The sequence below is a fragment of the Phascolarctos cinereus genome, unplaced genomic scaffold, assembly GCF_003287225.1.
Source record: "Phascolarctos cinereus isolate Bilbo 61053 unplaced genomic scaffold, phaCin_HiC Scaffold_2;HRSCAF=192, whole genome shotgun sequence".
In the NCBI taxonomy this organism is placed as follows: domain Eukaryota; kingdom Metazoa; phylum Chordata; class Mammalia; order Diprotodontia; family Phascolarctidae; genus Phascolarctos; species Phascolarctos cinereus.
The window spans coordinates 120,643,657-120,657,772 of NW_027555625.1; the positions used below are offsets into that span (position 1 = coordinate 120,643,657).

The following is a 14,116-nucleotide window of genomic DNA, read 5'->3' on the forward strand; positions in this document are numbered from 1 at the left end:
TATGGCAACCAATGAAAGCAAGAAAAAATGATCCTCAGTCCTGTGGGATTCCATTTTGTTTCTGGTTGAGAATGACAGAATGGTTAAAAAAAAAAAAGGTGGGGTAGGGTAGAGAATGCTAAGAATCCCATCATTTTGAGACCATCAACAAACTTCAGTTTGACTATTGGAATTAAGAATATCCAATGACCAATGAGTGAATATATTGCTGGAGTAGCTGAATCATATCACTCTTGACATTCTTGATATGAACAAAAGCAGAAGAAAGAGGGAAATTAAAGCTAAATAGAAAGATGACTCATTTATTCCTTGGAAAAGCAAAAAAAAAGTGAATTTATCATATGTACAAAGGCTAATATTAATAATAAATATTTGCAAAAAAAATCATCATGAAAACAGTTACTGTTTATCTACCCAAATTAGCTGTTGAGGGCATAATGGTAGAGAAATTCTATCAAGAACTTGCTGAGACCCTCCATATCAAGTCAATTCTGAGACCCGGTAACTTCAGAGATGGGAAAACAGTGAGGATGGGGAGAGACATATGGGAAAGCATGGTCCAAGGGAAATAAGTGTGATATGTCAAAGACTTGTAGGTTTTACAGAGACTTATGCCTTTATACCATGAGTGCTTTCTTGAAGAAAAAAAAAGAACTGTACTGGACACAGTGAACATGAATAAAGATATGATAAAGCATGATAAAGAATGAATTGACTAAATTTTAACATACAGGAAAATACATGATCATTATTATTATTATTATTATTATTATTATTATTATTATAGTAGTTACCCCATCTGTCCATGAATTCGGACTATCAACTCATCATCAGATCTAATATCAGGATATATAATAAACAAGAAGAAAGAAAAATAATAAGAAAAATATGGCATACAATTAAAAATATTTAACCCCAAATTATTTAAATGTTATTGAAAATTTTAAAAATGTGAACTGGACAATAGAAATGACACAGACACTGACTATAATAATTGAATCCAGAAGTCAAATGAGTGCAAATTAATTTCCCTAAAAAGAAGACCAAAAATACCCCCAAAGTAGCTTAGTCAGCAAAAATATGACTTACTGGCCAACTGGATAGGGATGGCTGCCAGAGGCAGCATCAGGTTAGAATATAAACTTGTCTGTAGAAGTTTACAAAGAAGGAATATGGATGATTATGAGGAGTGACATTACATGAGGCAGAGAGAAGTAGTAGATGGTAAAATTAGTTTAAAGAAAACTTTGTGAGCTAACTTGTGAGAGAAACAAAGTTATCTCGAGCATTTGAGGATGAAAATGGAAAATCTATAACAAAAGAAAAATGAAAACGATATGCAAAAACTGTTTCCCTCATTAAGGATAGCGGAATCACCAAATCTGAATTCTAACATCATAGTCCCTCAGGTGTTTGCAGAGGATGTAGAAATGGCACAAAAGAAAACAAAGATCAGAAAAGTAATTGGCTTGAACCAAGTCCATGTAAAGGAGATCCATGCTGGATATGATACAGTTGCGAGGGGGCTGAGTGACCAAAATAATGATTACACAAAGGAGAGGGAATATTTAAAGGCATGAAAAAAATCTCAGACCTGATCCACACCAAAAAAGCTGACCAAGAAATCACTAAGGACTATCAACCTATATGCTTACTCCTCCATCTATACAAAATCTTTATATGAGTATATATACATAAAATGAGGTCATTCTTTAGGAGGATGTTAGTAGGGAACACATCCTTATCATCTTACAATTAACTTAAAGATGTGAAGAATATATGGCATCATTGTACGTATTGTTTGTTTCCTGTAAAAAGCATTAGATTTGATAGAACAAAATGCTGACTTACAGGATCTTTTACAGTAAGGTGTCTCCCATTCATGAATGAAGATCACTCAATACCCTTGCATATGTAACGATAGACATAACCCTGTTCTGTGATCCTCTAAATAAGCATTAAGTGATGCACAAAACTGGAAGATTTGTGCTTGCCAAAAGTACTCAATATTGTGGTGGAGAAGATCCAGCATAGAGTCCAGGTTGAGGAGGGATTTGCTGGGGATTTCCCAGGATTCTTCAGATATGCTTGTCCTTGGTACCCTCTTCTCTCTAGGTTTTTTGGGACACTGCTCTTTCCTAGTTCTCTTCCTGCCTAGTCTGACTCTTCTTTCTCAATTTCCTTTGCTGGATATTCATCCAGATCATGCTCACTAACAGGGGCTTTTCCACAAAGCCTTCTCTTTTTTCTCTATACTATTTCACTGAGTGACCTCATCAGTTCCCATGAATTCAATCATCGTCTCTTTCCTGACAGTTCTCAGATCTGCTTATCCTGACCTAATCTCTTTGTCAACCTCTAGTTTCTCATCTCCAAGTGCCTATTAAGCATCTTGAACTGGATTTCCTGTTGTTGTTCAGTCATTTTAAGTCAAGTGCAACTCTTCATGAACTTTATTTGGGATTTTCGTGGCAAAGATACTAGAATGGTTTGCCATTTCCTTCTCCAGCTTATTTTACAGATGAAGAAACTGATGCAAACAGGGTTAAATGACTTGACCAGGGTCACATAGCTAGTCAGTGTCTGAGGCCAGATTTGACCTTGGGAAGATGAGTCTTCCTAACTCCAGGCCTGGCGCTCTATCCACTGCCCCACTTAGAGACATCTTAAACTCCAAACATTCAAAACTTAACTCATTATCTTTCCCCCTTGACTTTCACCACCTTCCAAACTTTCCAATTAATGTTGAGGGTACCACCATTTTCCTCATATCCCAGGCTTGAATCCTCAACTCCTCAGTATTTCTCACCACCACACCAATCTATTGACAAAGCCTGTTGATTTCACCTTTATAATGTCTCTCAAAAATATCTATTTTCTTGTCTGACATTGCCACTACCTCAAAGTAGGTCCTCATCTCTTCACATCTAGACTATTGTAATAGCCTACTTATTGGCCTGCTTTATATAAATCTCTCGCTACTCTAGTCCTCTCTCCATTCAGCCTCCAAAGTGACTTTCTCAAAGTACAGATCTGATCATGATCACCATCCCCACTTAAGAAATTCTACTGATTCCTTGTCACCTGCATGTTTAAATATAAAATCTTTTGTTTAGTGTTTGAGGGTGGCTAGGTGGTACAGTGGATAGAGTACTAGGCCTGGAGTCAGGAAGACTTGTCTTCTTTAGCTCAAATCCAGTCTCAGACACTTACTAGCTGTGTTAATCTGGGCAAGTCACTTAACTCTGTTTGCCTCAGTTCCTCACCTGTCGAATGAGAAAGAAATGGCAATTTACTCCAATATCTTTGCCAAGAAAACCCCAAATGGGGTCACAAAGAGTTGAACACGACTGAAATGAATGAACAACAACTTAGTGTTAAAAGTCCTTCATAATCTAATCCCTTTCACCTTTCCAGTCTGCTTTCTCCTTAGACACCTGTGCCCCATGTACTCTGGGATCCAGGGACACTAGCCTCTTGCTGTTGCTTGAACGAGACACTCTATCCTTTAGCTTAGGATATATTCGCTGGCTATCCCACATTCCCCATATGAGAATTGCCCCTCCTCCTTATCTCTGCCCATGAGCTTCCCTGGCATCCTTAAGTCCTAGCTAACATCCTACCTTCTGCAGGAAGCATTTCCCAATCTCTCAGTTCTAGGGTCTTTCCTCTGTTGATAATTTACGATTTATCCTGCACGTGGCTTGTTAGTGCATACTTGTTTGCTTGTAGTTCCCTCATGAAGACTTTGAACTCCCGGAGCGCAGGGACTGTCTTTTGCCTTTTTTTATATTCCTGCCACACAGCACAGTGTCTGACATGAAGTACTTAACAATGCTTATTCACTGACCCTTTTTTGGTAGATGATATCGTGTTGATCGTTATCAATTCCCAAGACTTGGCAAAGCCTTCTAGAACTCTGTAATCACTCAAAGGAGTCCAGCTTGTTTACTGGCACTAAAAAGATAACAATGCCTGGCACAAAATAGGTACTTAGTAAATGTTTATTGATTAATTGATCAAGTGCATTTTTATCACTTAGATTTCAACGTGCAATTGAATTGGGTAATCCAATAGTATGCATATGTGGAAAAGACAATACAAATGGAAAATCAGCTGGGCCCAGTTGTAAAGGAGGAGGACACCTTTAAGGAAATTGTAAAGCTCTTTCTCTGACCAAAGCTTCCCATGAAAACAAAGACCTATCTTTTCAATACTAACATTTTACCAGTGTTGTTTTCTGGCAAGGAGTACAGAATATCATTGCTTCTGAAGAACAAAACATGAGTATCTCACAGAGGCAACAGAAAGTTACATGGGAGGTATAAGCAGACAGTGAGAAAAAAAAAAGACCAACAAAGAACTTTAAGAAGAACTTGAGGTAAAGGATATTATCCAAGGTTTGCATGACAGGAGGAGAAGAGGGGTTGGTTATGGAGCAAGAGGGATGACAGGGGGACAGCCAGAGTTCTGTACTGATCACCTTACAGTGGCCAAAGAGAATGGGGATGGGCATACTCTATGGTGAACTTTTGGTAGACCTTGGATGAAAATTGTATGGAGTGGCACGTGTGGATGGGTTAGGTTTTGAATTGTTGGAGCAAATGACTGACTCTATGAGATCACAGATCCATTTGAGCATTTGATATTTGCAAAGCACTTTATCTATATTTTTCTATTTGAGGAAGACTTGAAAACATGGATAGGTCCCAAGCCATCTCTTTTATGTGTACTCATCACTATACTATGCAGATTTTTAATATTATTACTTTAAAGGAAGAATCAGGCACTGGCACATTTCAAGATTCTAAAACTAGTAGAAGAATCAACTAGTAGTAACAGAGTAGTAGAAGTAGAGGAGTCAGGAGGGATAGGAAATAAGATATATGCACAAACACAAAAACAAGGAGCAGGAGTAGAATTTGTTAGGGAGAGTATATGTCTATATATGTACATACATATGTACGTATATATGTGTATATATGTACATGTGTATGTATATATCTATATATAAATATAATCCATACTTAATTCTAGCCTTCTGGGCTGGGGGAAGGAAGGGGGAAAAAAGAACAAAGTAAAAAGTGCATGGCAGAGAACAAAAGACAACTTACAAGGAGGCAAAGAAAAGATGGACAGCTCTCAATCCAATGTGTAGTATTTATCATAATGGCTTTCTTGAAATGAAAATTTATTGCTACATATTTTGAATCCTCTCTTACGTTCTGCTATGCACATGACATGCATTTTTTCCTTTTCTTACTTTGTATTTAAGCTTCAATATTTAAGTTTCTGATGTGTTTTTTTTCCTTTTCTCTATTCTGTATTTGTATTCGAGTCTAAAATAAAAAAAAAACCCAAATTTCTAAAACTAGGAGGTTTCTAGGTCATATGATAGCTTCCCCCTTCTCCTGCCTCCTCCCAAATAGTAATTCCATACATAAAATTTCATCCTGTGAGAGACAATGAGTAGATATAATTTTCTCTTTAAAAATGACAGGCACAATAAAAGTGACATTAAAACAACCTTTGAACAAATAGCTCCTCTGCTATTATATTACGGAATGAGAGTGGCCCTGGGTTCTTGAAGGTTCTCATCGGATCATAGAACTGAAAGGGACCTCAGAGGCCATACCAATGTCATACAAACTCTGGAAAGTTCTACCCTGATGGAGGAATTCTGAGTAGAAGTCATGTGGTAGACTTTCTGTCTTTCATCCAAATGCTGGTGGTTCAGTGCCTAAAAGTTTGCCATGAGTTGATGATTTTTTTTAAACCACAACAACTTATTAAAACTAGCTACTAAGGGGTTGCTATCAGTATCGGTGGAGAGCATAACCACGTATATGAAATCACAGATAGTTGAAATCAGTCATCACCAGTTTTGTAGCTTTTTAAGGAAAACCTCAAAAATATTTTTAAAAAACTAATTTTGAATAATGACTTTAGTGTAATTATAGAGTAATAGAGTAATGATTTCATACAGGTGAATGGCTGATTCAACTTCTGTCTTACTATATGGTTAAAAGAGTACAAAGAAATTTTACTTCCTCATAATTCTGGTCCACATGGCCTTCACCAAGGCATTGAATTTCCTTGAATAGACAGACCTAATTAGACCTCTGGCCCATTCTATTTGGCTTTGTAGAACTAGTGAAACACTCCTCAAGAAAGGTGTGATCATTCTTGCCATACTTACATCATTTTCCTCTGCTGGGGGTGGAGGAGGCTCTTTGATAATCTGAAAAGAAAACAGAAAAACAGGTGACAAAGTTTCTCACCACTTTATTCTGAAGAGACCTGAACTAATGAGATGCTCCATAGGCGTGAGAGTATAATTTTATAGGATGCTTCCCCCCCCCCTCCTTGGCCATGATATTAATGAAGGTAACAATAATAATGTCTGGTATTTTTTATAATGGGCTAGGTGGCACAGTGAATAGAGTGCCAACTGTGGAGTTAGGAAGACTCATCTTCCTGAGTTCAAAACTGGCCTCAGACAGTTACTAGCTTTGTGACCCTGGAAAGTCACTTAACCTTGTTTGCCTCAGTTTCCTCATCTGTAAAATGAGCTGGAGAAGGAAATGGCCAACCACTCCAGTACCTTTGTTAAGAAAGCCCCCCAAATGAGGTCACGATGAATCAGACATGACTGAAAAATGATTGACCAAAAATTTTTATAACATGTTAAGATTTGTAAAATGTTTTGCATTTGCATACATTGTCTCATTTGATACAACAAACCTGTAAGGAAAGGGCTATTTTTCTGTTTTACAGATGAGAAAACTGAGACTCATAGAAATTAAGTGACTGACCAAGGATCACCCAAGTAGTGTCTAAGGCAGGATTCATACCCAGGTCTTGTCTCCAAGTCTAGCACTCTATTCACTATGCCATGTATTGTGAAAAAAACCTGAGTATGTTACTGTCATAAGATATGTGATGGGTTGGGCAGGTAGTACAATTGGATACAGAATGGTACTTATGAGGCTCAGATAATGAGTCTGATGACTCAAAACTGATGGAAAGAACCCTGGATTTGCAGTAATAGAGTCATAGATTTAAAGCTAGAAGTGACCTTAGAGATCATCCAGTTTGGTGGTGTCAAACTCAAACAGAAATGGATCCCTTTCAGCAGCATTTTGACTTAGAAAACTAGAAATTAACATTAGTTAGGTTGTATTGTATTTTTATTTATTTTGTCAAACATTTCCCAATCACATTTTAATCTGCTTGTTTTTAATCCCGCCAGTGCAGAGTTTTGCCCTCAGTGAGGGCAAACATCTCCAGATTTTAATCCAATCCCTTCATTTTATAATTCCACCCAGAAGTGAAGTGATTTGCCCTAGGTTAACAAGGCAGAGCCATGGGATTTGAACCCAGGCCCTCTGACGCCAAATGCAGCATTTTTTCATGGACCATACTGCTTCCTAAAGGGAGACAAGGTCCCAAAACATAAATCCTGGTTCTGTTACTTACTACTACTACTAACTGCATGACTTTGGGCCAGTCATTTAATATCCCCAGGCCTTATAAATTAGTAGGATTTTGAGTTAGAAGTGGCCTTAGGTATGCTCCATCTCCACATTTTGCACACTCTCTGGTTACTCCTTCTGGCTCTAAATGTTATGGTCTCCATCCAGGTCAGTAACATTTTTATTCAGAATGAAACTCTGCTACCCGGTCTCTGGGCTGTGTCTGTTATCCAGGTCAAACTTCTTACAAAATGAGAGTTCACTGGGAGGGAATGTGCCTGGTTCGGTACAAACCTACCTCCAACACTAAACAACTGGCACAAAAATGAGAACAATAACAACTCTGTCACAAGAGAAACACCCTGACTGACACACTGCACTACCAGCAGAGTCATGAAGGGAAGAAGCTTCGATGGCTGTTTGCTGATTGCTGGTTTCCAGGAGCATGGAGACCACTAGAGCCCCAGAACATAGGACAGCAGCTTTTCTGACTCCTCTAGCCCAGAGACCATGCTGGGAAGGAAGGCCTCTTAGATCACTTACCCCACCTGGTCCCTCTTGACACTGAAATAAACCTTCTCCAAAATGAATGAGGAAATTGGCACCACTTTTTAACAAGACACTAATGAGGTAGCGTCTGGTTCTAATTCATGACATACACAACTTTCAAATTCAAGCCATAAGGAGAAAAAAGTATAGACTCTGTGGTCTCATTAAATATAAGAGATCTGCTGAAAGGATCTCTATAAATCACATTTTGAGAATTACTGGTTCAGGGGACCTTTGTGGGAAAAGCATTGTATTTGGAGTCATCTCTTGGAACTCAGAGCTTCTAGTTTCAGATTCAGGCTCTGCTATTTACAACCAGTGTGACCTTGGGAAAGCAAATTTCTTCCTCGACTTCAGATTCTTTCTTTATAAAATGAAGGGGCTGGATTAGATGATCTCTAAGGTTCCTTAACTTGAAACCAATAAGCTCTCACCGCCTTTGAACTTCACAAAGAAAACATCAGTAATTTCAAACTCAAATAGAAATGGATCTCCACAGGCAGTATAGTGACTTAGAAAATCACAAATTAATATTATCTATCTTCTATTTTTATTTATTTTGTTAAACATTTCCTAATTATGTTTTAACGTAGTTCAGGCTGCACATGGGAGCTTTACAGGCTGCATTCAAGTTTGACACCCTGGTCTATAGCCCCTGCCTTCCTTCTCCTTTTTCTCTTCTGCTTCTTTTCCTCCTCCTCACTCTCTCCCCCTCCTCTTTCTTTTCCTCCTGCTCCTCCTTTGTTTCCTCCTCCTGGAAAAAAGTCTTTCTAATGGATATGAGGTAGGGCAGATGGGTATTTCTATTCACATTAACCAAACAACTTTTCCCTTAAAAAAAGAAAACCAGACTATGCTAATTTTTTTCAATGAGTATATAAATGCTCATATATATATATATATATATATGTATATATATATATATGTATATATATATATATATATATGTATATATATATATTTATATTTATAAGCATCTACTATAGGTATGGTTCTGTGCTAGGTACTGGATTTGCCAAGATAAAATAAGATGCAGTTTTAGACTTAGAATCAATAGAGATCTGGACTTTAATTAAGGTCTAATAAACAGTTCTTCATTGGATACAAATATATTTCTTTACTGGTTGCAAAGACCCTGAAGAATTAGAAAAAGCTCTGAGAATGGAAACTATGCTAGATTTTATCTAACTAAACTCATTTGCTTCAGTACCTCTAAAATTAATTGTGTGTGTGTGTGTGTGTGTGTGTATGTGTGTGTGTGTGTGTGTGTGTGTGTGTGTAATTACTGGAGGCTCAAGCTATTTTCCTAATCTAGTAACATTGTTTTTTACACTGTATGTAACTGCCAACAAGTCACCATCTTTCTGTGTTAGACTTGAAATTGCAAGGAGCATTTGGAGAATGTTTCCTGAATTCTAATTATGTCTAACACTAACCTCCTGGTCCTTGATATTGTTTAAAAAAATTCTGTGTTTGCAACATATACCATACATCTGCCAGAAGCAGTTAAATAATAACCAACATTAGTCTAAGACACTAGCTATAATAAGGCTGTACAGAGTTTCGTGTATAAGATAGGATGATATCTAGGGTCACACTTGAACTCTGTGACCCAGGCAAGTCACTTAACTCCTCTGAGTCTCACTTTCTTTATCCATAAAATGCACATAATGATTTGTGAACCTACTCCCCAGAGATATTTTGAACTACGAAACACAATGAAATGTGTTATTATTGGTATTATTGGTATTATCAGGAGCCTATAATCCAAAAGAGAGGAAAATTGTTTACACAAATGATGTAAAGCAGTATGGGACCACTGCAAAGGAAAGTATTGAAGGAAGTTTCAAGTCTGAGAGAGGGATTATGAAATTTAGTATATATCATCTCTGAAAATGAATAGTTTTCCTTTTACCTAGGGACCTGGAAATCTCCTTGGGAAGTTCAGTTATATGTACTGTGCTTTCTTTCTCTTACTATCACCTCCTCAAGTGGTTAGATAGCATATCATCCATTGTTTTCTGTATACTACTCTCCTGGTTAGTAAATTATCTTTATTTAAATGACCCCTTGGTGGCCTTAACTAGTTAATACACTTCTTCAAAGAGAGCAGTATAGTCTATTATTACTGTTGTTGGAGTAAAGCTAAACATTCCATTTATTTAATTCCAAGACACTTTTTTTTTTATTCAGTAAAGACTACTCCTGAAGTGAAGAATTTCCTTTGGAAACTACTGATTGAATTGGCTCAAGTAAATGTAATAAAAGGCATTTGCAAACCAATATGAAAATATAGTGAAACTTTTCAACTGGAAAAACTAGATATTATAAAAATCTTGCAGGATGTTTCAGGTAATTAAAATTAAACATTACAGGGTTTTTTGATTGAACACATTTATATGAAATGTAAAATCATATATTTGAGCATGAATTCACCATATGTTCAAAGACATCTGGATCCTATGAATGCTGTTATGCTGTATTTTTTTCTCCTTTATTTTGCAGGAATTTAGATGTGGATAGTGGGGTCACTAGGGATAACTTTGTTTTTGCAAATGTAATTTCACCTTTTAGGGAATACTTTTGATTTTATTTAACCATGTTATCATGTCATCATAACCCATTTATAGTATAACATAAGACTGATTTTGAAGAAAAATTGATAACATTGTCCTCATTCTTTTACTTCCTTAGTTTTTCTGAAATAAAATTACAATGCTATAAACCTAATGCATATTTTATGGTGTTAAAGAAATATGATATAAAAAACTTCCAATTCATATCCTTTGACCATTATAAATTTGAAAATTTGAATCATTTCTTTGCATATCTTGAAAATGAGAACTTTTATCAGAGAAACTTGTAATGATTTCCCCCAATTTCCTGCTTCACTTCTAATGTTAGCTGCATTTGTTTTTGTTTGTTTGTTTTGAGTGTGTGTGTATTTGTGTAAAACCTTTTAAATTTTATGTAATCAAAATTATCCATTTCCTCTTCTATGATCTCTTCTAGACATTGTTTGGTCATGAACTGTTCTCTTTTCATAACTGTGAAAGAAAATTTCTCCTTTCCTTCTCTAGCCGGGGTATAAAGTCACCTTTTACTCTAAGTCATATATCCATTGTACCTGTCTGTGATGTATGGTATGAGATATTAGTCTAATTTCTGCCACGCTGCTTTCAAGTTTTCCTAGCAGTTTTTGTCGAATAGTGAATTCTTGCCCCCAAAACTTGGATCTTTGGGTTTATCAAACATTAGGCTAATATGTTTGTTATGTTCCTATTTTGTTCCACTGACCTCTATTTCTTACCCAGTACTAAATTATTTGGAGGGTTACTATTATCTAGTGTAGTTTGATATTTGGTGCTGTTAGTCTCCCTTCTTTCTCACTTTTTTTCATTATTTTCCTTGAAATTCTTGACCTTTTATTTCTTCAGATGAATTTTATTATTTTTTTCTAACTATATAAAATAATTCTTTCATAGTTTAATTAGCATGGCACTGAATAACTAAATTAATTTAGATAATATCATCATTTTTATTATATTGTCTGAACCTACCCATAAGACATTAATATTTCTCTAATTATTTGGGTCTGTTTTTATTTCCATATGGAAAAAAAAATGCTCCAAATAACTAGTAATTAGAGAAATGAAAATTAAAGTTCTACCTCATACCAATCATATTAGCAAAGATTACCAAAAAAAAAAAAAAAAGGAAAGTGACAAATCTGGCACAGGCTGAAGGAAAACAGGCCCATTAATGTACTGTTGGAGCTGTGAAGTGGTCTAATCATTCTGAAAAGTAATTTGGAACTATACCCCCAAAAGTTCCGGTTCCAGAGAACTGATGATGAAGAATGATACCCACCTCCTCACAGAATGGTAATGGACTCAGGGCACACAATGAGACATATTGTTCAGATGTTACCCATCTGGGCATTTGTTTTGTTTTACCATTTCATAGTTATTACAAGGGTTTTTTTTCTTTTGTTTTCCAATGGGGAGGGAGAGAAAATAGATTTTTGCTAATTAAAAAATTAAACTAAAGAGCTAAAAAAAATATTATCTTTCAACAATGTCTTCAGAGAAAATTTACCAGAATAAAGTTATCTGAAAGATTATAACTTACCATTTTGAGCCATAGGGAATGTATTGCCATACAAAGTGTTGCATTGTTGAATACTTCTATTTGTCTTAGAAAATTCATAATTAGTCATCAATTTAAATTAATTCTCCTGTAATTTCTGCCCATTTGGTTATAGTTCTATATAGAACATTTAATCCTTCTCCTCATTCATAGTCCTTTAAACATAACTATACTTTCAAGTGCTGACTGCACTTGATTTATTAAATTACATTTCAGTTTTCCCAGTAGTTCTTGTCAAATATGTAGGTCATTCCCAAGTCATTTATGTTCTTAGGTTCTCAGACACTGGGTTGCTGAATTCAGTTGTTTCTGATGCATCTTATCTAGTCTGCTCCACTTTTTAATTTTTTAAACTAGTAACAAATATTTTTAAGATTACTGCTTTATAGTATAATTTGAGGTCTGGAAGTTCTCTTCATTCCAACTTTTTTTTTTTATTATTTCATGACAGATTTTTAGGACTTTTGTTCCTCCAAGTGAAATCCATTATTATTTGATCCATCTCTAATAAAGTACTATTAGGTACTTTGATTAGCATAACATTAAACATTTAAATTAACTTAGCTTACATCACAACTTTTACTATACTGTTAAGGATAAAAATATGAGCACTGAACATCCCTCCAATTATTTAGGTGACTATTTCCTTAAAGAGTGTTTTCTGATTGTATTTATAGAAGCCTTGAATTTCTCGCTAAATTGACTTTCCTAAATTTTTGATATTTTTTGTATTTATCTCGAGTGGGATTTGCCTATTATTCCCTCCTCGATTTTTTATTGCTAAGTATTTCTACCTAGCAATAGATAAAATTTGTGGATTTATTTCATATCTTGCTATTTTATTATAGCTACTTATTTTCTGATTTTATTTGATGACTCTAGGGTTTTCTAAGTAAATAATTATGCGGTTTCCAGATAGAGATGATTTTGTTTTCTGTTTACCAGTGTTTATAACCTTAGTTTATTTCTTTTGTTTTACTGTTATCATCAGCTTTTCTAGAATTATGTCAAATAAAGACAGGGAAAGGGGGACATCTTTGCTTTACTCCTATATGTATTGGGAAGGCTTCTAATGTTTCCCCATTGCATGTAATGCTATATTTTGGCTCTAAATATTTTAGTTCTTTTTATTATGTTAAAAAGGTCCTTCTATTCCTGACCTGTTTTTTTTTTGTCATGAGTAGTTGCTTTACTTTGTCAATATCTATCACTCATACGGTTTTGAATTTTTCAAATATGATTGATTATGGTGATTGTTCTCCTAATATTGAACATTCTTATATTCTTATATTAATCCAACTTGGTTGTAGTCATTTTTTTGTTGGATATGTTGCTTTAGCTCTTTTGCCAAGATTTACTTAAAATACTTGAATCAAAACTCATGAATAATAGTGGTCCAAAATTCTTTTTCTCCATTTTCCTTTAGTTTAGGACTATATTTGTTTATAAAAGAAGGTTGGTAGAAATTTTCTTTTTTTTTAATTTCTGAGAATGCTTATGTAGCATAGCTATTAATTATTCTTTGAGTGTAATAAAATTCACCTATGAACACATCTAGATCAATTTTTTAAAAATATATAGTAATTCTTTTATAACTAGATCAATTTATTATTCTGAAATTCAATTAAGATCTCTGAATTTTGCCAATTTAGGTATTTTATGTTTTTATAGACATTACTCTTTCTTTCAAATTCTACATTTTTCTGGCAGGCATTTGTGCATTGTACATTCTGATAATTATTTTTCTTTCTCCTCAGTTGTGATTTGTGATTTTTATTTGTGGTTTGATTTGCCTTCCATTTAATTTTGTTAGTCTTTTCAAAGAGCTAGAGTCTAGTTTTATTTATTAGTTCTATATCTTTTTGGTTTGTCTCCTTTAAAATTTTCCTCTTTTGTGTTTATTTTGGATTTTTTATTTGTTCATTTCCTAATTTTATTATATA

At 35.0% G+C, this 14,116-nt stretch overlaps 1 protein-coding gene across 1 annotated transcript in view; it reads right to left on the bottom strand.

Moving 5' to 3' along the window:
- The window catches only part of ANTXR1 (ANTXR cell adhesion molecule 1), a 324,308-nt gene that overhangs the window by 122,649 nt on the left and 187,543 nt on the right, over positions 1-14,116 (bottom strand). The window contains exon 14 of the mRNA XM_020985369.2: positions 6,200-6,241. Within this exon, the coding sequence (XP_020841028.1) occupies positions 6,200-6,241 (42 nt within the window). The remainder of the gene's footprint in view (positions 1-6,199; positions 6,242-14,116) is intronic.